Below are 24,441 nucleotides of genomic sequence, written 5' to 3' on the forward strand. Positions count from 1 at the left end.
TTTAGTTTTGTGGCACCTTTAAATCAACCTTATTAAGGCACCGTTGTGTTTTTTTATCTAAATATCCATCAGCAATTGAAGCACTAATTCCGTGTTATTTGTTTTCATTAACTATATGCTAGTGAAATTGTGAGTTATACACAGTGCATGGCTAACTTTTTGCGAACCTATCGGGCCTATGAAATTTCCTCCCATCTAGAAAATGTAAACTTTAGTTTGCTAGCACTTCAATTGAGAAAAACTTTGTTTGATAAGCGAGATTTAGCCTTTTTAATAAAGAATTCATGTACGGTTAGAAATAAGACCGACATTTTTGACAAGATCTTTCAATTACAGCCTTGTTTCTCGTGCTTACTGGGCTGATGTTGTCTTAAATTTCAAAATATATTTCAAGTTGTAGTTCTGTTATGAAGGTATTTTAAAAATGTTAAGAATCTATTTGTTTTTATACTTTTACTATGCAGTAGACTTAGCTGCAATATTTAGCGAATAAAAATCTTAATTTCACAAGACTATGTTGTCATGCTCATTTATTTCAACATTTAGAAAGACCACACTTGCAACAAACAAGTGCCTTCACCAAGCATTAGTAGTGGTTAACTAATTAAAACGGTCACAAACATGAAATAGAGCAATTTGACAAACAATTTCAGCCAAGGATATTACATAACACATTCATGTGAATCAACTATAAATGGTCAATAAGTTCTTTAGGATATTGCACAAAAAATGCTTATTTTAATAAAATATTTCTGGACTTTAAAAGTCTGGGTTTACATATTTTTAGAAAAAAACGAAAAAGAAAACTCCAACTGTAAGGACGGTCAGAAGATTTCTTCAAATAATCAACTAAACCAAGTAAATGTTTACCATAATATTCAATTAGAAATAACTTCCCAAATACAACAGAAATTTTTGTTCCTGATAGCCGATAAAAATAATTTAAAAAGATTATTTTCACGAGTGATTAGAATAATTTCCCAGCTCCATTTTTAAAATAAATTAGAGGACTTGTGTGTTGTCTGATAACAGCAATATCACAGGATGAAAGCATTACAATAGTAGTAATGAGTACCAGCACAATTAGGCATTGGGATGTAAGATAACTGACATTTTGGTCAATTTCTAATTGGGCATAATCAAATATCAAGTTCTGTTAGTCACCCAACAGTTGTACAAAGAAAATATATGCGCAAAACACTAATAAAGCAGTAAAAATAAGCAATGTAGAGATTTTCTAATGCCATAGAAATAAGAGATTAAGCAAAGATAGGTTTGAACGTATCTAGTTTCCAATATAAGTTTTTTTATATTTGTGGGTGTTTGGTGAAACAATTATACCATTAGTTGCCTACAGTAAATAAACTAAAAAAATACACAGCTCATCCTTAAAAACTATTAAATCAACCTGCAGTATTGGAATCAGCGCAGTTGGGAACAAAATGTTGCCTTGTAAGGCATCGTAACACCATATATCCGCTGTAAGGGCATGTTGTGCGCCTCCTTAAATTTTATTTTGCAAGCCACAGAACTATGTTGCCTGTAGTTTACTTCGAGTAGATCAGAAAGTTGCATATTTTTAAAACTGAAATCAGGTGACACTTGTAAAAGCTTGTCAATGTTACAATACATTTTATCGTTAAGCAGTACCACCAGATTTCCAGTTTTAGAATTAGATGTTTACGGTTATTGAAAAAGTTTTAATATTTTTATGTGAATTTTATTTCTACCGACTATTATATGCATCTGTGATAAGCATCATTCATTGGGAAATTAAACAATTTATATATAAAAAATTAATATGAGAAGCACAATACTTCAGTAAAGAATCTAATTCATTTAAGCGAAATTACATGACTTTCCAATAAGCGCTTATCCATTTGTACCAACACTCTGGAATTGTTTTTAAGAACATAAACATCCAGTTTTGCATGTTATTGCTTCAAACTGCCAGTGGAGTTGCGTCGGGTGGAATTGTGAGGTTGTCGCTCGGAGAGATTTGCTTCTCAGCGAGTTGTCGTTCCAACTCTTCGACCTTTCTGCGAAGATGATCGCGGATCTTGAGAAGTTCCTTGTGGCGTTCCTGGATTGGTTCCTGGAATAAAATAAGAATTAGAAAAAAAATAAATGAAAACACTTCGATATAAGGCAAACTAAAAATAATGTAAAACAGACTCGGCGAGTCTGCGATGGCTTTCGGTGTACTAATTATACGTAAGCCGTAGTCGTTGGTCAAAAAGCAGCTTCAGAAGGGCTAGGTCTCAGTTATTAACACACATATGTGTGAATGTTTCATTGAAAAAATGATATGGTACTGTAGATCCCCTTCAATGAGGTTGCTTGTACTAACAGATTGAGCAAGCATTGGCGTATGGTTGTTTCTCGACTCGTTCCTCTCTGAGCCTGCATAGCTCAGTTGGTAGAGCGACGGTCCCGGCATGACCGGAGGTCGTGAGTTCGAACCTCACTGCAGGCTAGTTGTTTTTCTAACCTGCCTTGCTTGCATCATAGATCAACAGACTCGGTGAGTCTGCGATGGCTTTCGGTGTACTAAAAATAATGTACTGTTTAACAGGGCTGCATAGTTGGTTAAAAATGAACCAGAGCCCGGCTTGTGCAGCCTGTAATTTACGCAACTAAGATACGGTTGGTATTCAGCAATCTACTTCTTTGGGGGTCATATAACTCATCCACCCACAACACGTGTTTGGAAAATATTCTACCATATGTTTTTTCACAATGAAAGCCATCGCAAACTCCCTGAATCTGTCGATCAAAAAGCAAGCAAAGCAGGCTAGAATAACAACTAGCTTGCAGTGAGGTTCGAACTCACGACCTCTGGTCATACCGGGACAGTTCTGACAACCTTTTCCCACCTGTTGTTTCATTTTTGGGTTCCACCTCGCGAAGTAACCAGCCCAAAACTCGAGGTGTCGAACAGCTGCAATTGGAAGTAGTACGTGGTTCTGGTACGCGGAAACGTAAAGTGCGTTGAGATAATCCTCGCGTAAGGAGGCAGTGAGCGACCACAGGGATTTGGTCTTTTTCCTCACTTCCTGCAAAGCAATCGAAAAATATTGTGTGAGTTGACCAATCTTGCCCAACCTGAAATAGTTAACCTTAGATTTTGTTGCAGTTGTCAACGTAAATATTTCGGACAAGCTAGAAGGATGGGAAGTAATGGCTGGAGGTTGAAATGAAACGCAGCACTGCCACCTACTTTTGAATTGCTTTCCATTTTTTTATACAGCGAAATAAACCTCAAAACAATAAATGATTTCAGATAAATATTTTTACTTTAAACATTTGGAACATTAAGGAAACTGAAGAGCTGAGACAGTTCACTTGGTAAATATTATCAGAGTCATTTTAAACAACAGGTGACATAGTGTAATATAAAAAAAATATGGAACTTTAACTAACAGCAACAACACATTCAAGCAAAAGTTTATTTAATCAACAAACTCGTAATGCAAAAATGAATTACTGGCCACCTAACAGGCAGTCCAAACATTAATCAGAGGGTGACTTTTTTCTTATTGCCAGTTAACTTTGCCAAACAAATGATATTAATCGGTCAAGCCAGTTGAAAAACAGGATGAAACGCTTCAAGTGTCCTTTGAAAGGTCTTACCTCTTTCTTTCTCTCTTTTTCACAGTTGTAGAGGAAAGTTCCATAGAGGCAGGAATAAAGGTGATCCAAGATCAGGATAAGGAATTGCTCGTTGAACTCAAATGCTGTGGGAAACTAAAACCCGGATTTAAAAAGTTGACAGCAAGGCTGTGCAAGGCAAAAATCGCTTTTTATGATTTTAACTTTACGGTACTGGGACAAAAGCTCTACTAACAGAATTACTGTTTGCAGGAATGTACAACAAGTTGATAGGCCATGTGGCGGCTCTCTTTGTTCAATTAATATGAGCGTCATTACAGTGATCAGCTAAAGTTAAAGAAGAACACAAATGCTTTAATCCAACTCTAGGAAAAGTAGATAACACAGGTAGTTTGTAATGCACAGTTTCCCATTGAAAAAATACATTTATTGGAAAATAACTACATAGAAAAGTTTTTTTTATATATACAGAGAGAGAGAGAAAGAGGTGAAAATAAATTTAACTGGACCATAGAAAATATATCCGACGTCTGATTGTAGTTTAACCAAATAAACAAGAATGACTTCAACAACTGACCTGTTGTGTAATTTGCCACACACAGTCAATAAACTGCAGGAAGACAGGAGACCGTTCAGAGTCCGAGTGGTTCTTATCTCCGTGACCAATCCTCTGCGAGAACTTGTGACCAAAACTTAACCATTCCTTCTCAATAAGTACCTGAATATGGTAATGAATAAGAGGACAAATTTAGGAGCACATTGCTGGTAGGAAGATGTTGTAGGATAAAAGAGTTTTTAGGAACGTGCAAAATGCTACCTACTTCTGTATGGGCTTAAAAAAATTTGTTTCAAGACAAATTTAGTTATTAATCAAAATATTGTGTCCACCTAGCTTCTATTTTAACAATTTCCTTCTAAATAATTAACTTGTATTCCAAGCCTTAAACATGTTTTTTGTCTGTTTTGTGATTCTCTTAGTTAGCAGTATGGTTTAAGCCGGTGCTTCTAATTTTTTCTTGTGACGCCTTTGGAAAAGTTTATTGAGCTTGTGACGCAACCAACGATAGGAGATTCCTAATTTGTATTGATTTATTTGCAGCACAAAAGCACAACCATAGATTTTTAGGCATATGTCAGTGTTTTAATATTGTGTTTGAGTTTTATGTGAAATTACTTAATTTTCTGTGCATTTTGTATTGGTCAGGTTATTTAATTTTATTCCAAAATAATTTCACCTTTTTTCTTATTTCTTTGTAATAACTAGGCGACAAGTCAATAGGATCTATTTATTTTTTACACGATACAATAAATCAAAATTGCTTCATCAGTGAAGTCAGGTTCACTAAATACCAATACACTTTTCAGGTAAGTTTTATCCATTTTCTCAGCAAACTTACCTGAAATCCTTCTAAAGTCCTGTAGTACGAGTCGAGCATTATCATTGCTAGCGATGTTAGTTGAGCTGTTCTGTCCCAACCATCGCTGCAGTGAACCAGAACCGATGCTTTACCACTCTCAATCCGGTCAGCTATTCGCGTCGCAGCTGCTAGGATCGTCTGCAATATTTAAGATACATTAATAACACCAAATGCAAAAGAACAACTAAAACGAAGGTTTTAGTGATATAATTTTTGGTATTTTAGGGAGACACAAAAAACATGTTTCTACATTATAACATGTCAAAAGATATGACTAAAAACAAAATATATCAATATTTTTTTTGACAATTTGTATAGTCTCTTGATTATTAGATTATGCTATAAATAAATCATTGCACAATTATAAAGACCAAAGCAACATACTACATCCAGTGTTTAGGATTGCAAAACAGTTTTATGAAAAAAATCTAAGATAATTTATAGTTATAAATCCAATTAGTTGAAAAAATGGTTGTACAGCGGCACTTTTTTAACATATAGTTTTAGCTGCACACAAAATAAATTCAAATACTATTAAAAGACTTATGTAAAAACATGAATTTTTCAATGACTTTTTGATACTTTAATCACTTCAAAAACATTTAAAAACTGTAAAGATTCATGAACTTTGTGGCAACCCTGAGTGTTTTCAAAGAAGACGTCACATGCTGCAGTCAGGAATGCCAAAACAAGTTAGAATTGAAAACAAGTTAATTTTTGCACCTTGGTGTGATGTAGCCACTGCGTCTGCTCCAGGTTTGACAGCCAGTGTTTGTCGTCGTTAGGATTTGCGAGGAGGCAAGCATCCTGGAGCTTCCTCAGTGATTCTCGCATGACATGGATGTTGTGGATGTCACAGAAGAAGAGCTCCGAGCTTGTGTAGACGTCGGTTTTCTCGTATCCACCACCACGAGCCTGGATACAAACATATTTGTAAATAATTAAATAAGTGTTCTTCAGGCAATGTTTTTTTATTAAATGTACCAACTTTTCAATAGACTAGTGCTTTTCAACCCGTGGGATATTACGCACTTGTGTGAATAAAAAAAATTGTAATGTGGATGATAAACGTCGTGCGGATGAAAATGGTGCTTGTTATTATTTTTATTAAGTGTAATACAGTAATCAAATAAGCTGGTGCGCCCACTTATGCGTTACAGCTACAGTAATATAGTCTCGTATAGTGGTTCATTGCACCTTAAGCTATCTATTTTATATCGGTCAAGGCTTAGGCTTACGGTTTTAATACACAAACCCTTTCATTGTTATTTCACAAATAAAACTAAAGGTTGCATACTTACTGAGATTGTTTCGTGCGAATGGAAATTTTCCAAAATAAAAAAGTGCGGATGGAAATCGTTAAGGTTGAAAAGCACTGCGATAGACTATTCAGGAAACCTTGAACAGAGTAATGATATTGCAACTGGGCGAGAAAAAAATATATAGCAGACAATATAACGGAGAAGGATCACTATATAAAAATAAGAAAAACTTAATTTATTAAATCACAGGAAAGACTTTATAGTTAATACAGAATGGAACTTGTTTACCACATCTCACGGAAAGAGGCCATGTGATGGGCTGGGTGGTGCTGTAAAACGACTAGCTGCTAGAGCCAGGTTACACATTAATAAGCAGCAAGTTTAAACATATTTCTCATATCCGCCCACACAAGCCTGTGAATATATATCTTTGTAAATATTGCAGTGCCTAATAGAACATCTTTTTTTTTAAATTGTCACTTTTAAAACAGATTTGTTAGAAATATTTTTTACAACATTTTGTTCTTTTAAACACAACACAGGTTGTTTACAGGACTTAACTTTAAAATATAAAACGAGTCGAATATTGTTAATTTTATTGGGAGTTTCTTTAATTCTTTAAACAGGCTTGCCACTTTTTGACATTTAAAAACTTTTTTCAAAGATCTAAAATTAGGTAATTGGCCAAATAATTAAAAATAATTCAAGAACAAAACACAATAAAAACTATGGTTGACACTAGAGATAGACCGATATATCGGTTTACCGATAATATAGACCGATATTTGGCTTCTACTGATATATCGGTATTGGTAAATGTAGGCCGTTACTTAGGCCGATATTTTAGATGAAAATATGATATAATTTTTCCTCTAGAAAGTTCACATTTTTTTATCAAAAAATTCGGGTTTTAGCATCACACCAAGTTATTATCCAAATAATAGTTTAATAATTAATAAAGGTATATAAACTAAAACGCTATTGGGATTTGATTTTCAATTTATTAAAGTTTTGAACATTTCTTAGGTATATAAAAAAAATCGGTATCGGTATCGGGTATCGATTGACAAAATTTATCGATTGACAAAATTTTTGAAAAAAAAATTGTATCGATTTTAAAAAAAAATCACGACGGAACTATTTCTACACGTAACTTAAGCTGAGCATAAATTAAATTATAAGACTTCAAAAGACTTTTCAAACACTTAATAGTAAAAAATACATTTATTGATTCAAAGACTTGATGGCAACTTTGTAACAATGGAACAAATAAAATTAATTAGCTCATCTGTGTGGTATATAAATTCAGAGAAACAAAATTGGTGGGGTCTTGTCTTTTTTAAAAAGCTTTAACATAAATACATTGTAAATAGCAATTTCATATAAATAGTGTAAAAGTTGCCACCATGAAGGCAATGTATTAAATAGCATACTTTTATAAAGTAGTGTATGGTGCAACAAACTTGCAATCAATCAACAACTAAAATTAAGCATCCTGGTGTAATATCTAACTACAATAACACTGGTGTGGTAGGCGTAATAAAGCAGTACTTAGAAGGAAGTTATTGTTGAGTAGATCGCATGTGATTTCAAGGCAGACCAATGGTGTAAGTATATTAAATCATGTGCTAATTATGTTGATGGATTACCATTTGCTAAGAAGGTCCCTTATATAATAATAAAGTGAAAGTGGTAGTGTGCTGCTAGAAGGCAAGCAAAGTTTAAGAGTTCAAAGAGATATGTCGGCTTTTAACTAAATTAATCACGAGAAAATAGCGTAGACCCTATCTTTACCAGCACATGATATTTTTTTATTTGAAACAAGAAAAGTTATACAATTTCATTTTTGGGGGGAAAAAATACCACATTAAAACACAGTTATTTATAAGTTGCCCAACAATGCATCAAAAATCATAAAAAAAAAACAATTTCTGCTAAATTAAACACTTCTTTAGTATGATAATTACTGCCTTATAGGCCTACAATATTTGATAACACCGGAACTCTTGCAAAGTGTTTAACAAGAACCATAATTTTGACCAAAGTTAAAAAACATACTTACACCTATTTAATCTTTATTTCATCAAGAACAAGCTGACAAAATTTAGATGGAACCACAATTTAAAAGTGGCCTGGTAACATCGCTATCCTATTTATTTTAAACTGTGTTTTCTTGTAGTACTTCTGAACACACATGACAGAGTTCAAAAGTGTTTTTGTATGTACCAACTATTTATAAAGTGTTACTTTTTCTTGTAGTGCTTTCAACAAACACAATATTAACCTCAACTTACCACGTTTGCGATTGCATTGGCTTGTGGTCTTGCATCGAATATAAGTAGTTTATGAGCGTGTGGGTTGGCGTCGAGGATAAGTTGAATATAACGCTCGTCGTCACGGCTTTTCTTTCCGCTGATTCCAACAAGAGGCTGCGCACATCTCGTCATTGTGGCCTTGAAAAAAATATAATTGATGAAGACATACAAGTTTTCTCCACAACAGTTGAAATAAAATTAGACACTATTCTGCCATTTATAATAAATTATACATGTTTAGCACAAAAGCAATAAAATTGGTGGAAACAGTTATTTGTATGTGGCTCTGCAAACAAATGAATGTGGTTATCAGTACAATTGTTATATATAAAGAACTAAGTTTAGTTTGCAAACGTTAATTCATTAACTTAAAATTAACCCTAAGACATACAACCAAAAAGTTGGAACAGTTATCTGCATGTGCCCAAGTACTGCAAACAAGAAAAATGTAGTATATATTGAAGTATAATTTTTTTGAAACTTGTAAAAATTGTTGCACAGCATGACTTGTTAGGTTGTGAGAATGTGTTATGACTCATTGGCGACTATGACATAACAATGCACACCTGGCTTTCTGGGTGGATCCAAGATAGAACGGGAATACGACAACGACTTCGAAATTGGCCCACTTGCTTCAAATCTTCATCACTTGCAGCTGATGGCACAACCAACTGTCATATAAATGAAATATGTTTATACACAGTACACACATATACATACGTGCAACCACTGTGATCTAGACCTTGTGATATATTGACAGATTTGGTTAGTCTGCAATTGGCTTCCGATGTACATTGATTTAAGCTTTAAAAAATTAAATAAATGCTATACAAATAATGAGAAATTGTAATTAGGGCAGCAAAGTTTTTGTACTAAAGTATTAAAATTTAATGGAAATTATCTAACCCGGCTAATTTATTTATCATCCAAAACAGCTAAAAGATGTTGCGCTGGCCCATTGAAACTTTTTTTTGTGGTCAAGTTTAATAACCACTGCCTTAGCATGTTAAATTCGACAATCATTACCAACTGAGCTACACAGGGCTGGAAGTGTATGTTAGAACACGATAAGTCAAATGCGGTTGTTTGCTGTATCCTAATTAGACAAACAATTTAGGGGAGTTTCCATTATGTACAGTGTAGTATATAAATAAATGGCAGTGCCATAAACAAGTCAATTTGAAATAACTAAAGTCCCAGTCAAGTAATCTGTAAAATAGCTTAAGTCCAAGTCAAATCAAGTCTTTTTCAATAAATAACAAGCCCAGTCCCAGTCAAGCCATAATTAAAGCAAGTCAATTCAAAGTAAAGTCCTGGTCATAAAAATTACACGTTAAGCTATTAAAATTGGGTTAAGTCGTCCGAATATGAGCAATACCTTAACTAATAAATAAGAAAAAAGCAATAGAGGGCAAGCAAATTGTTTTATGTGTAATAATTACGATAAATAATGCAATTTTACGAAAAAAGGGATAATGAAAACACTTAATTTTAACCTTTAAGTAATTTTGTCTAAAAGACTAAAGTCGAGTCAAGTCATTCGAAAACAGTAACATAAGTTACAGACCAACACATGACTTAAATGTTCTTTCAAGGTATGTTGAACATACTTTAATAATAAATAATCCAATGCATTGAGTGGACCTAAACGAACTTCTGTATGGACCTTAGCTACAACTAATTCATTAGCCCTGCTAACACAAATCATATTACTCAATCTTAAAGGATTAAAGTTTTTGTTATAATTAAAGGGTATAATAACTTGTTGGCGCACAACTAAGTAAGGATATGTTTCATATATAATTCAGTGCATTGTGTCCATTTAATGGCCAAAAACATTCAACATGTATGAACACTGTAGTGTACTTTGATATGATGAAGCACAGTTGTGCAAAAACTGGTCAAGATTTTAATACAACTTTTCATTAGACAGTATCACCTGATTTCCATATTGTAGTATATGTGGTTCAAATATACAAACCAGCTACCAAATGGTTCAAAAATCACAACAACAAGCAAGATGTAGCCATAATTATTTAAATTTAAAATGATTTGTTTGCTCAACTTACCAAGTGTGGATATGTTTCACAAATTTCATGCTGTGATTTGTATATAAAAAATGTAGAAAACATTGTTCAAATATGCATATCAACTACTATAAGGGCTAAAAAACACTGTAAATCGCAACAACAAAACATTTTTTGTCATACTTAAGGTAAATTTAGGAATAATTTGTTTGCTAAACTTACCAAGTGTGGATATGTTTCGCATATTTCATGTTTGTGATTTGCTTTGGTGTATCGCCATCCCTCCACGGGCAAACCAAGTCGTTGATATTCTGTCTTTGCGCTGTAGCACTGCCAACCGTTTTTATCCTCGGGGTATTCTTCCTTGAAAATGCTCGCAAAAAACGGCTGAAAAATATCCATAGAAAGGAATTAAATTGCTTTTAGGACAGTAATATGTAAAGCACCTTTAGACAATACAGTGATTTATAACAGTAATCGGTCCGGTTTAAAACTAAAATTTTGTCGCGGACCGGCCTTGAAAAAACAACAAATGTTCAGGAAAGGAAATTTATTACAACGAACTTTATGCTTGTTTTGCCGCAAAGAGATGCTCCCGTCTAAGAATTATTTAACTTACTGAAACCCGCGAGCGGCATCCGGCCAGCCAAACAATTTAGTTTAACCCAGCCCGTGGCTCATTTCAGAAAAACTTTTAGGCCTTTACATTTTTTTCTTAAATTACACTGGTATAACATAATTGCCAATTCTTATATTCTCACCAGCTTCTCAAAATAAGGATATTTAAGTTCGTTTTTCAACAAAATTTTAATCTTACAGCCCTGCTACGGACCGGTAACCACCGGTTCACGCACCTGCGTTTGCCGATCACGGATTTATAAAATATATAAACACGACACTATGTTCTAGTTTACCTAAACTCCAGTAGGTTATATCGAATAAAATAATATAAAGCTATCAGAGTCGAACAAAAAATACTTTTGTCAAATCAACATAAATTTTCAAATGTACTATTAGTATATCAAAAGTCCATATATATAGAAGTAGGTAGCAATTTGACTATTAGGAAAATTACTTTAATTATTTTCAACATCCTACTTAAATTGAACTCTATTCTTAAGATAGTGAAGCAATTATTATTTTACTGTTCTACAGCAAAAAGCAATTTTAATAATAGAACCAGGACAGTCATTTTACCTGTTTCATGCTTGCCGGAAAACAAAGTTCCTGTAACTTGTCATGGATTGTTTTGCGTTGGCGATTTTCTTGTCGCATTACAAACCGCAACACTCTAATGTCCTTGCAAAATATCTCAAGGCCGTAAGGGTTACGGCCGTCAGGATTTTTCGAGGACGTCGTAACACCGCCAACTTTCTCGATTCGACTAATGCAGCAAAGAGGAATATCCACAACGCAATGAGGCATCTACAGGAAATTTTATAGAATTACAGTAATTATTTGTAAACCTTTAAAAATCACAGTTTTTTAAGAAAAAAATCATTTTCAAGAAAAAACATTTTAAATATCTAGAGATTATTTATCTGTTTACAAAAATACATTATAAGTTAATTATTTTTACTGTTTGACCAAAAAAATTGGTAAACCAGTAAAGGACCTGTGATTACATGCTAAATAAATGTCTAGCCTCACATAAAAAAAAGGCATAAATATTTACCTATTTTGTACATTAAAAGTTTTCTTTAAATTTATAGTCTATTTGAACATACCAAATGACTACATCCTAAAAAAATCCTTTACAGTATGAAAGCTTGTCTGACTTATAGTGTATAACTTTCCCCACCTGTTCAGAAGAGCCTTGGTAGAAATAGAGCTTGTAATTAGTGACCACTAGTTTTCCATTGATGGCTCCCATGTAGGGACAGAGGTATGTTACGTCCTTAAGGAGTGCCACACATACAACCTCTCCCGGTAGCAGTGGCACTCCGTCAGCCTTCGATGTTAACGTTGTTTCAACCATGGCATCTGAGTTCTAGTGGCAAAAAAAGGTTCTAAATCATACCAAACTAAAAATGGCAGTGACAATCTAAATGTTTAGAAACAACAAATCTCCTTGCCTTTGCAAGTAAATGATAATAATGACATTAAATTGAAACAAATATTCTTTCAATTTTTTTAGAAAGGATTTTAAATCGTATCAAACTAAAACGGCAATGGTAAACTAAATGTTAACAATAATAATCAAAAACAGCTCATCTGGTATTTGTTAACCAACATCTTACTACAAGCGTTCGTTGTCATTCATCCTGAACAAGGCTACTTGCATAGGTGGCCGAAACGTTGGTTAACAATTACAATTATAAGATGAACTGTTTTTGATTAATATTATTATGCCTTGTAACAACAGTTTAGATAAATGTCTAAAAAACTAAATCTGCTTGGCCTTGCAAGTAAATTTTCAACAACATTAAATTAAAGCAATAATCCTTTATAATTAAAGCTGTTATTATGGTAAAGCTGCCTTTTTGGCAAATATCTTCCTTTTTACATCTTATAAAATGACTTGACTTTGATTATTACAGAAATGTATTTTAACTATTGAAAAAAAAAAGAAGCTCTTAACAAACAACAGGGCATATTTTATTCCTTTTTGAAACAAATAAACATTCTACAAAACAACACAGTTAACAAACAATTATATATTTCCAAACAACACATGAACTTACAGCAACAAAATGCTATTTTTAACTGCTCTATGCAAGAGTATGTGAAGTCAAACTTTTTATGAACACTTAATACATTTTTTATCTCACAAGATTAAAATTTTTGTGTTATTATCTGAAAAAAAAACTATGTGAATTAGTGAATTTAGGTTGTTTTTGTGTATCTCATAAAGTTGTTATTTAAATTTGGGTGCTTACATCTGATTAAATGGCTTCAAAAAATGTCAGTTAAGCTTATAGGAACTTTATTTAGCTTTAACTGTAAAATAAATACAGAAGATTAAACGATTGTTACTGAACAAAAGTAAAAAAATCCTTTTTAATAGTAAAATACAAATACCAAATAAAAATGTTCATTGCTTTATCAGTGAGTCAGTTCCGTCTAACATGGTCACTACGCCTTTTACGAGCACTCTCAGTAAACAAACTGTAAATATTCAGCAATAATTAACTTTCCAAAGCCACCAAATACACACATCATAAAATTCTCAGCTTCAAAATGGGCTTATTTGGTTAAAGTAAAGCAGGCAGCTTTTAAAAACTCATAAATAACGATAAAAAGTTTGTGTGTGTTCAATTAATACCCCTAAGACAAAAAAACACGTTTTACAAAAACACTTGAATAACATTACAAGAAAAACATTTTAGGCCTACAGGTTTGCCACACATTTTAACGAAATAAATTCAAAGACAAAATTTATAGATTTGCGTCCTAACATTGGATTACTTGTTTGGAATAAAAGTTCACATAACAGTTTAATGCCATGGTCAACACAATAAGAACAGTTATAAGTTAGTTTTACTACACCACTTTCTAAACACAACTTAAGCTGCACATAAAATAAACTCAAAGACTATCAGAAAAATAGGGTTTATTAAAGATATTTTAAAAAGTCTGCTCTGGTCTAGAATTCTACCACATTTTGGTCCGGCTGTATATACTGGTAACATGATTTATTTAGGGTGCGAGTTAGCATTTGGGTGGGTGAAGCATTATTATTATATTTATTCTCATATATATATATATTTCTTTCTTATTTAAATTTTGATAACTTGTCTCGCTACCGTAAAATAGAAGTGGTATAGTATTCTAGACCAGCGCCGACTTTTTAAAATGCAAATCAAGACAAACATTTAAAGATTCATAGACTTTGATGGCAACCGTGTTTCCATTCAACAGAACATTATTGTTAATCTAGTTTAATGCCCACCTGTTTTGCCATCTGAATTTCAGTTTGTTTTGAGTCATTCATCGGAACTAACTCGAAGAATTCCGGCATATGACAGAGACGACTAATCAAGCCGGTGTATAGGTTTGCGTGGGTGTTTTAAATGTTCGCATAACACCTTTCATTCGATGTTTTGACACATAAAGTAACAAGGTATGATTAAATGTTGTTACATTACTTCACACAGATGAGTAAAAATCAGTGAATTTCTTCTTTGTTTACCCTTGTCTAACGCAAATATTAAAATGGTGAATTATTATAAAATTTGTTTGCCTTATATAGTCACAAGCTTACAGCGCCACCCATAGGTTATTTATTTCGGGAAAATACCTAATCCTAACAAATACTGATTGGCAGTCGATATTTCGAATTTTAGTAACCTGAAAATGACATTTCAGACGATTTTGGTAATTTTTTAAACGAAATAATTCGACGTTTTAAAAAAAAATGACGTATGAAAGAGTTGCCCGACACCTAGTTACCTAGTATCTCATTCCGATACTCATACGGCGATTGGGCGATACTTTGGGCAAATGGGATCGTTTACTGATCCAATCCCAATTGACGTCATTACTATGGCCAAACAAGCAACACCCATAAAATTTACAAGTGCAATGGGAGTGATTTTTAACATAGTTGGCTGAAGTTTGCATTTGCGCTAAAATGGCCTATATTTTCTTCTTTTTATGGCAAAATGTTCTTAACAGTTAATCTTTTAAAATAAAGTAGAAAACTTCACGTTAAATGGCAAAACATGTAGCCATTTAACAAAACAGTAGTTGTAACACAAGTACGAGGCCGTGGGGTCGCAAATGGTAGCAAATTGTCAACACAATACTTTAAAAAAAATTAAAGCTTATAGACCAGTGGTTTTCAACCTGGGGTTCGCGACCCCCGGGTGGGTCGTTCGCCTTTTCTCTGGGGGTCGCGAAGACGACAATCAAAAATACAAATCACTATTGCTAGAATGCGAATTAATTAGCATAAAATATAACTGTAATGATATTAGTGAATGTTTAAACAGTTGAATATTCAAACACTGAGCAGCCAGAAGGCAAGTTGCGAGATAGACCTTTTGGAACAGTACAAACTTTTAAAGACAGAATTCACAACCTAAACAAGTGTTTACTGTACTGCAAAAAAATATTAACGGTGTGACGAGATTAGTTATCGCGAATACCGATTATTAATACATCACAATAACGATTATTATCGCGAGAAATATTTGGTTGTGTTGTCACAAATAAAACGTAGAATCTTAATACTGTGTCACTTAAATAAATGTTTGTGCCATTTTTGGGCGCTGGTCTAGAATCCTACCACATTATTAAAACAACACACAATATTTGAGTTAGGGTGTCGGTTAGTGTTTGGGTAAGGGTGGGTCAAGTATTAATATATTCATTATTTAATAATAATACTTGACCTACCCTAACCCAAACGCTAACCCCGCACCCTAACCCAAATAATTTGCATTGTGGTAGGATTCTAGACCAGCGCCCATTTTTGTGCTATTGCGCATACACAAATGCATATGCCTGAAAGGGGGTCGTTAGTTATATTGGGTTGCTAAAATGGGTCGCGTCATGAAAAAGGTTGAAAACCACTGGCTTAGACCGAATCTTGGTGAAAAAACTGATGTATTTACTTCACGCGAGGCAAGCAAAAAGAAAGATATAATATAAAAATAATTTATCCCGCTAAGGTTGTGTGTCGCGTATTCCATTAGTGCACTATTTTGTTTGATCTCTTGCAAGAACTTCGCTAATGGAGAAGAAATGTTAACATGACCGAGTAAAATATTGTTGTCTTTTTTTTAGTCAGGCCAAGATATGAACTGAGTAGCCGAAGTGACTATTGTTTAATAAATTTCTTGTAAGCAAAGTTTAAAACAAAAATTCACTAAATTTTGTTGTAGGAATAGGAAGATTGTCACGGAGGTTTTTTTGTTGAACACAAAGAATTTTCTTGACAGTTAAAGTGGTAAATTGATGAAAGGCCGTACGTGGCGATAAATTATATAATTTATAGCAGTGGTGTTAATTTTTTTTTTTTTTTTTTTTTTTTAAGGCGCCCCTGTAGACCACTAAAACCGTGGTGGCGCACCAATTTTTGGAATATGCCGTTTTTACCTTAAATAGCTTGCAAGAGTTAAAAATAGGCCTAAAAAGTAAGATTCTCTTCAAAATACTTTATTCTAAACAGGCCAAGCCGATAGAAAAACAAAAAATGTTAAAAAAATATTATTTTATATATTTTTGTTTCATTTGCGCGAGGCGCACCTAGGAGTCACTATTTTTTCACCATAGATGCCTGACAAACTACTAAACCACGCCCTGGTCACGCCCACCTACGTCAATCGCTGGGCCGACGGATTTCCCAAAACGCCATCCTTAACTGACGTTACAGACATAAGGGCGTATTAGATGTCGGCCGTAAGCTAAGGTATCTTAAAATTCTAGTGGTTGCTACGATAAAGCAACATGGCACTCAGGACTCGGGCAACCTTTCTGCATGGTTGTGGGTATATAAGCTAAAAATTTAAACAAAACAGCGAATTTATGTAAACAAAAATATCATACGTAGCTATATAGGTATATAGGCAGAAGTGAAAGTAAAACAATTTACGCACTGATATGATAAAAAGTTTCCTTCCCTAAACGCGTAAAAAGTTTAAGTAAATAATAATGACGTCCCATGCCTTGTTCCATATACCCAGTTTTCCTAGGGATGTTCGATACCTATTTTTCCGATAACGATACTCGATATTTTGGGCAAAAATCATTGCGATCCGATTCGATACTAAATGACGTCATTACTATGGCGAAACACGTAAAATTGACCAAATTTGAAAGTACAGTGGTAATCATTTTCAGGGTAGTAGGCCGAAATTTGCTTTTGCGAACGAAGCCGTTCGAACCTAACTTTGATTTTAATGTAATTCTCAGATAATTACTTTAACAGGTAGAAAAAACCTATAGTATATTGGATGGCAAAACATGGCTCTACTGCAAACATTTAAAATGGGATCGGCACATTTACAATTCAAATATCAGTACCAATAATACTTCTTGGCATCGAAAATGCTGTTCCCATTAAAGCTGGTACACACGCACATGAAAGTGATAGTAATCCGCATATAAGCTTTCGCCAGTCCCTGCACAGCTATTTAAATCAATCAACGTCGTTTTATGAGCGGCGCACCGGCAGTTCCTACAGCGTTTGACCCGGTTGGTTGGCGACAACGCGTTTAGGGTACAAAGATCAAAACGGCCTACACGGGCGAATACTACAGGTATTAGTTCATGAAAAGAAATAGCTGTTAAGGGATATAACACGAACACCCAAATCAAACACCGATGTGTAAAGCATTAATTAGAAAGAGTGGTCCTAACATTTATTGTCCACCAATACATAGGGTTCTTCAATTTTGTTAACGCGGACTCATGATTTTAATTGGCTAGCATGAAAAAAAAAAAAAAAAAAAAAATAGAAGGGATTGTGTAGCAATAGCGGTAATTTAAGCTTATGACGCGACAATTGAAAGTTTTTTTTAAAACCAAAATTAATGGATAACAATTTCACTTCTTGTTTATTTTCACTTCTTGTTTAATTTCATTCTTGTTTACTGATTATTACGTCATGTGTCTATTTCAATATAAAAGTTTTTGGAAAATGTTATATTTTAAACTCGTGTAACATTTGGCACATTTATTTCCTTTCAGGCAAAAATTAAACTTTCGGATTCGCATGCTTTAGTTGAAAATCTTTAAAAATCTTTAGAGTTGACGTGATAAAATGACATTAGTCAAATTACTTGGGTTGAATTTGAGTGTTTTCAATGGTCATTTTATTGGAAAATTCGGCTATAGGCTATTTATCTCACTTTTTGCACGTAAAACGATTAATTGTTAGGCTATATGATATTTGTGTTTGCTATTTTCGGTTGAAATATTATTTATAGTCGGACGAGTTTACCAGTTTTAGCAGTTATGACAGAATTGACTTGATTCAATAATGACTCGACTAAGATTTTACCTGGGCTCAGGTTATTTTCCAAATGACTTAACGGGGACCCATATAATTTCAAATTGACTGGTTTACAACATTTTTAAACATTAAACCACACTGTTAAAAACGTTTTGGTATGTTGCAAAACAAAACAATCCACAATCAGTACTTGTTAGCGTTCATGACCCATGACAAAGGTTGTGCGAAGTTGCACGGTTCGATGAATAACTGGTTTTAAGGTTACTTTCAGTAAAACAGTTTCTTTCGCTATACTCGAAAACTTATGTCAACAGTTCGGTTGTCGGTGCGATACACGCAACAGGCTGCGTAAAATATGTGCAGAGTGATTTGATGTTAAACCTTGGTAACCGTGTAGCCTACAGTACTATTGTTAACGTCCGCTTGAGCGATTTCGGTTTAAAGAAAGGTAACCTGTGTATAGTTGAAGTTATCAGTACATGCCTTTTTCAAAACACGATTGAACGCTCATAACTGGAAAAATTGAGCCGCCTCCAGAATGACTTATACATACAAAAAGCTCAGGAAATCTAAAACCCATCCAATGCATTTATGAGTGGAGTATCGGTAGTGGTTTCATGTTAGTTAACTTAATATGTTTTCTTAACTGGAATAAATTGCAGGGCTGGGGTGCCACCGTAAAATAGCATTAGCTCCGGCTCCAGCTCCGGAGCCATCAAACAATTATTAAATGGCTCCGGCTCCAGTTCTGGAGTCGTAAAACTCAATCCTTTGGCTCCGGCTCCAGCTCCGGAGCCATCAAACACACCCAATGACTCCGGCTCCAGCTCCGGTGCCACCAGTCACTTATTCAATGGCAAGTTTAAAAAATTGCTTTTGGCTAACTAACGTTGGAGATGGAACAAAATATAATTTCTTAGCTTTAGCACCACAAATTGAAAAATGGCTTCAGCTCCACAAAAATAATAACAATGGCTCCGGCTCCGGCTCCACAAAAATAATAAAAATGGCTCCGGCTCCGGCTCCGGCTCCACAAAAATAATAACAATGGCTCCGGCTCTGGCTCTGGCTCTGGCTCCAGAGAAAATGCTTAGCTCCGGGCTCCGGGCTCCAGCTCCGGCTTCGGATCCCAGCCCTGATAAATTGCCTTGTATACATAGATATCGCTTGAGTCGTAAAATAATTAGCAATTAAAACTGGGATTCTTAAAATGGGGTGTTTTAACTCCTTGACTGGGCTACGTGGACTCATTTCAAGGTTTCCATAAAGCCTAATTTAAATCTTAGTCTTTGGTTTGAAAAATGGAATAAATTAAAATACTCTCATTACAATTAGGGACTTACGATACTTGATATTTCCTTCCGAGGCCAATACCCGATATTTTGAGCCATAAGTATCGCGATACGATACCAAATGACGTCTTTGCTATGGTCGGAAATTTGTACAAACCTTAGAGTTGGATCGCAAAACACGCTTGTTATGCACAAATTAATTTGGCATCAGATCGGCATCAATACCACCCTCTTTACCAGTAGTTTCCAAACGTTTTTAGCTCGCGGCACACTAAAAAAGCCTAAAAAAGTTCGCGGCAAACTTTTAACAGAACAACAATACAGTGATTTTACAATCGCCCTTACCATACGACAAATTATATGTAAATATCTCAATATTGATAATTTGTAATGTAGAATGAAACATATGTACACACATATATGTGTGCTTACAACTGAGATCTAGCCCTTCTGAAGCTGCTTTTTGACCAACGATTACGGCTTACGTATAATTAGTACACCGAAAAGCCATTGCAGACTCACCGAATCTGTCGATCAATGATGCAAGCAGAGCAGACTAGAAAAACAACTAGCCTGCAGTTTGTAATGTAGAGTGCGTATTAGATCTGAAATGCTTGCGTGTATGCATATTGCTAATACAAAAAACTTATTTTCAAAATTACCAAAAATTTCGCGGCACACTTGACAATTTCTCGAAGCATACTGTTGTGCCGCGGCACACAGTTTGGAAATCACTGATCTATACCCACACATTTGACGTCGGGTATCGATGCCGATCAGATATTATTGTAGATGCCTAATTACTAGGGATGTCCGAAAATATCGCATCGGAGCCAATACCCGTACCAAGTGGTAATATCGGTATTCGTCCGATACTGGGGTGGTATCGATGCCGACCCGAGATCAAATTAAAATTAGAATATCTTTTTTTGGAACTTGCGAAGCAACGCAGCAAGGGTTTATCTTGAAACATAAATTTATTACAGAATAGTTGGTAAATAACTCGAAATAACTAAATTTATCAACACCAAAGTAATTATCTGGAAAATGACCTTTAACGATTTCATCTGCTTAGCTTGTTTAAGAAAGGTAATGTCGCCTTCCAGTATCGGATTGCGATACTTTTCATCAAACATACCGGATATCAGAATCAAATAACAATTTATTCTTTGATAATGAATTGAAAGTCAAAAAGGTCGAGTAAATCGACATTAGGTTGATTGAGACGTTTCGATGCGAGCTTCTATCATCTTCAGTTAGTTTCGATACGAGCTTATACTTAACTGAAGATGATACAAGTTTGTATAGAAAGGTCTTAATCAAGATGATGTCGATCTACTCAACCTTTGCTTTGCAGTTCATTATCAAGCTACATTACAACAGATCCGTGCATGGTCTACCCAAATTATAATAGTAGTCATTTCAATACAAAACTGATTAGCAAAACACTCGTATCCACACTTGGCCTGCGCTCAGGCGACTACGTCTGTATTTCAAAAGAGCGGAAGGTTGCCAGAAACAAAATAGCTAGGACACAATTGACAGAGAGAAAGGAGGCCAAGGTTTGCTATCCATAGAATGCCGATAGGGTTTACAAAGTGCGCGGGAAGAGGCACTTTTTTAGTTTATATGGCAAACATTTCTGCCTTCTGAGTTGCACCACGACAGGTTAATAGAAACACATACTTTCTGCAAAAACTGAAACTTAAAATTTCTCTAAAACGAAAATGTTTTCGAATGAAAGAAGATGCATGTAACACAAAATGTACAATTTTACAGCTAGATCGGTAGGCCAATTGAAATTATGCAAAATTGTAAGCAATCAAAAAAAATATACTCATTGATAGAATGCGCAAAGCTATTCCAAAATTTATAAAAGTAAATACAACAGCATTTACAAGATTCGAATCATAAAAGGAAAAAAGATTTCACCAAGCATTTAAAAAAGCTTGGCTTGACTGAAATGACATTTTTTTGTTTTATTTAGACTTTTGTTGTCAAAACAATGATTGAGGTTGTCTTAGAAAAAAGTAATAGCAAAAGTAGTGTTACGTTACACCACAATACAAAGGTGTTAAAAAAACTAAAACCCCTCACACTTGTGAGAGCAAGAGAACGTCATTTTCTGTTGGCTCAAGAAACACGTTACCATTGGATTAGGGATATAATGCCAGGCAACGTCATAACATGATATAACTAAAACAAGGTTGAAAAAAAAAACGAAAAATAGTTGATAATCATCACACAACAAAACATGCTATATGTGCAATGATGCATACGTATTCATGTACACACATTTGCTGCAGGTCACGAAATTTCAGGTGTGACAACAGACTTAGGGATAACCAACTCAAAAAATGTTTTTTTTTGTTTATTGTTATAACCAATTGGAAAATATTTTTTTTTTCATTTATTGTTATTTTATTCACCAGTTGGAGCTGATTGTCAAAAAACATGGCAAACTGCCTGCTGAAAGATTAACAACTATTATCATGTGTCACTGTTACCACAAACGTTACGTATGTAAGGAAATATTAGGGTAGCCCTGTGTATGGCGCAGCATTTCAAAAAACCAAAACGCTCCAGTGCGCTGTTAGAAAAGAAAAGCTAAAGTGTTTGAACGCAATTTGAAACAAGTCCACGGTTTGTCCCGAACGGAACGAAGAACCGCAACTGTTAGCTACGTTGCATTCCCATAAAACCATTGGTGCTGCTCTGCTTGGCTGCATGTTGCTGTGGGCTCGTGCTCACCATCGTAACAGTAGGCTGCTTGTCTCCTGTTTGAAGCTTTGAAAGAGCCAGAAGAGCTTCGGGAAAAGCTGGTGGTGTAGCTGGCGTGTTGGTTGGAGGACAGAGCTATTAGAGAAAAATAAGTTTAAGAATGAGAAGCAGTTGATTCTCTTTTTTTTTTCAACCTATAGATCACTGTGATTTAAAATCATTGAAAGGGGGTAAAAAAACATCTAGCCTGTAGCTTTAAATCATCGGTCGACTACCTAAAACTACTACGAAAACTGTGGGGTTTCAGGATTGTTTTTTTAGTTAAGTTATGTAATAATACAATTAATCTTGTTTGTTTACTGAATAAAACTTGTGTAGTGCAAAAATTATGTTTATTTGTTTATAATTCATAAAACTTTAATTAATTAAAAGCATAGGTGACCTACAAGGCAAATAAAATATTGTAATTTCGCTCAAAATAACAAAATTTGTAGCCTAAATGAACAGAAATTAGACCGTAAGTGTAGGAGTAACACAATGATAGGTGTCATAGTAGGATTAAGTAGGGCCTTTGGGATGAATTGATTTAGGTAAAATAGACAAAAGCTTGTGCTAAGAGGAAAATACAAGCATAGTTTAAGTTCGCTAAAAATATAGTTTAGGGAGGCCATGAACCTAGAAGTCTTGTGCAACAATGAACCAAGAAAAAACTACTAGTCACACCAACTTTTATAATATAATTAATGTATGGCTATTACACAACCCACAACTACATGATAAAACTAAGTAACATCAAAAAATAGCTTGCGGATTAACAAAAATGGCTACAAGGCCCACAGTTTGCCGACCACTGCTTTAAATAGTAATTAATTCATGATGAGTACGCATCTATTATTAAAAAGTGCCATTAAAATTCACTGGACAGGTTGCTAAATCAAAGGTGTTGTAGTTTTGCTTGAAATCAATAGTAACTTACCGGATGTTGATTGTTCTGATGCGGAATTCCTGATTCCTGGAAATAGTTGCTCAGAGCAGCCTAAAATACATTAAAATTTCCATGTTTATAAAATGTAAAAAAAAACATATTTCAGAGAACAAAATGATTATAAAATTAAGAGAACAAAATGCATTGTACCTCAAACTGCCAATGTGTTGACTTTAAATGGTCTTTGGCTTCATGTGATAGACATCCTGCCGCAAGAACAAATTGATTTATCATGACTTGATGTTTGAGGTCTTCCATTGCGATTACTTTGGTCTTTCGTAAAAGATTGTTACAACACTTTGTGACAGCAATAGTCAAAAAAACAAAAACAGTAACTACCGACCTGGTTTTGTGATGGAATATAAGGATTAAAAAAATATAGGCTACGTATACAAGAAACTATGAACGATGTAAATCAAAAAATAAATATAACTTTTGTGACACAGTTTCTATGTAAGGCCCTTTGTCAGTTCAGCAAAAAAGTCAATTGAAGATGATTTGTCAAATCATCTGCAAAAAAATTTGAAGTCAAGTCTATATCAACAAATAAAGTTATGAGTAATGCAAGTCATTGGTATACAAAGTAAATATTTAACCGTTAAATTTGTGAAAGCTTTTCCATTATAATAAATATTTTGCACAGGAAATACAAACAAAAACAGTTATAAAAAACTTTTTATTGTTTTTTGTTTTGGTGCTAAGCTTGAAAACTTAAATCGACATAATTTTCTGGCAATTAAAACGGCGCTCTTTCACTTATGTACGTGAAAATTAATAAAAAAAAACTTTCTTCAAATGCCGCATACCACAACGCATATTGTTTGGGTTAGGGTTAGCGTTTGGTTGAGGGTGGGTCAAGTTATTATTAATATTAAACATAATATTACTTGACCCACCCTCACCCAAACG

General features: G+C 34.3%; 2 protein-coding genes and 1 non-coding gene across 3 annotated transcripts; 1 reads left to right on the plus strand and 2 right to left on the minus strand.

The window, feature by feature from the left end:
- Positions 1-515: 515 nt before the first annotated feature.
- LOC146162789 (phosphatidylinositol-3,5-bisphosphate 3-phosphatase MTMR2-like) lies at positions 516-14,784 on the minus strand. Its single transcript, XM_083385695.1, has 12 exons — positions 14,527-14,784; positions 12,436-12,624; positions 11,832-12,059; positions 10,857-11,021; positions 9,174-9,278; positions 8,587-8,745; positions 5,754-5,945; positions 5,010-5,168; positions 4,190-4,330; positions 3,634-3,747; positions 2,877-3,056; positions 516-2,095 (listed from the first exon to the last, which is right to left on the minus strand). The coding sequence occupies exons 1-12, from the start codon at positions 14,593-14,595 to the stop codon at positions 1,943-1,945; spliced, it is 1,854 nt and encodes a 617-aa protein (XP_083241821.1). The 5' UTR covers positions 14,596-14,784; the 3' UTR covers positions 516-1,942.
- Trnaa-ggc (transfer RNA alanine (anticodon GGC)) lies at positions 2,402-2,476 on the plus strand. Its single transcript has one exon. It is a non-coding gene; the product is annotated as a tRNA-Ala (tRNA).
- A 6,498-nt stretch (positions 14,785-21,282) lies between the features above and the next one.
- Positions 21,283-24,239, minus strand: LOC146162791 (UBA-like domain-containing protein 2-A). Its single transcript, XM_083384454.1, has 3 exons — positions 23,683-24,239; positions 23,524-23,583; positions 21,283-22,682 (listed from the first exon to the last, which is right to left on the minus strand). The coding sequence occupies exons 1-3, from the start codon at positions 23,788-23,790 to the stop codon at positions 22,503-22,505; spliced, it is 348 nt and encodes a 115-aa protein (XP_083240580.1). The 5' UTR covers positions 23,791-24,239; the 3' UTR covers positions 21,283-22,502.
- Between the last annotated feature and the right edge of the window lie 202 nt (positions 24,240-24,441).

The sequence above is a fragment of the Ascidiella aspersa genome, chromosome 3, assembly GCF_963924565.1.
Source record: "Ascidiella aspersa chromosome 3, kaAscAspe10.2, whole genome shotgun sequence".
Taxonomy (NCBI): Eukaryota; Metazoa; Chordata; class Ascidiacea; order Phlebobranchia; family Ascidiidae; genus Ascidiella; species Ascidiella aspersa.

What these genes read in the sequence shown, in the direction of transcription:
- LOC146162789 (XM_083385695.1), bottom strand. Translation starts at nt 14,595, where the DNA reads ATGCCGGAATTCTTCGAGTTAGTTCCGATGAATGACTCAAAACAAACT. An exon ending in AAATTCAGATGGCAAAACAG is followed by an intron (nt 12,625 to 14,526) that starts GTGGGCATTAAA and finishes TTTTGCCACTAG; the next exon opens with AACTCAGATGCCATGGTTGA. An exon ending in GGACTTTAGAAGGATTTCAG is followed by an intron (nt 4,331 to 5,009) that starts GTAAGTTTGCTG and finishes TACCATATTCAG; the next exon opens with GTACTTATTGAGAAGGAATG.
- LOC146162791 (XM_083384454.1), bottom strand. Translation starts at nt 23,790, where the DNA reads ATGGAAGACCTCAAACATCAAGTCATGATAAATCAATTTGTTCTTGCG. An exon ending in CAACACATTGGCAGTTTGAG is followed by an intron (nt 23,584 to 23,682) that starts GTACAATGCATT and finishes AATGTATTTTAG; the next exon opens with GCTGCTCTGAGCAACTATTT. An exon ending in ATCAGAACAATCAACATCCG is followed by an intron (nt 22,683 to 23,523) that starts GTAAGTTACTAT and finishes TTTCTCTAATAG; the next exon opens with CTCTGTCCTCCAACCAACAC.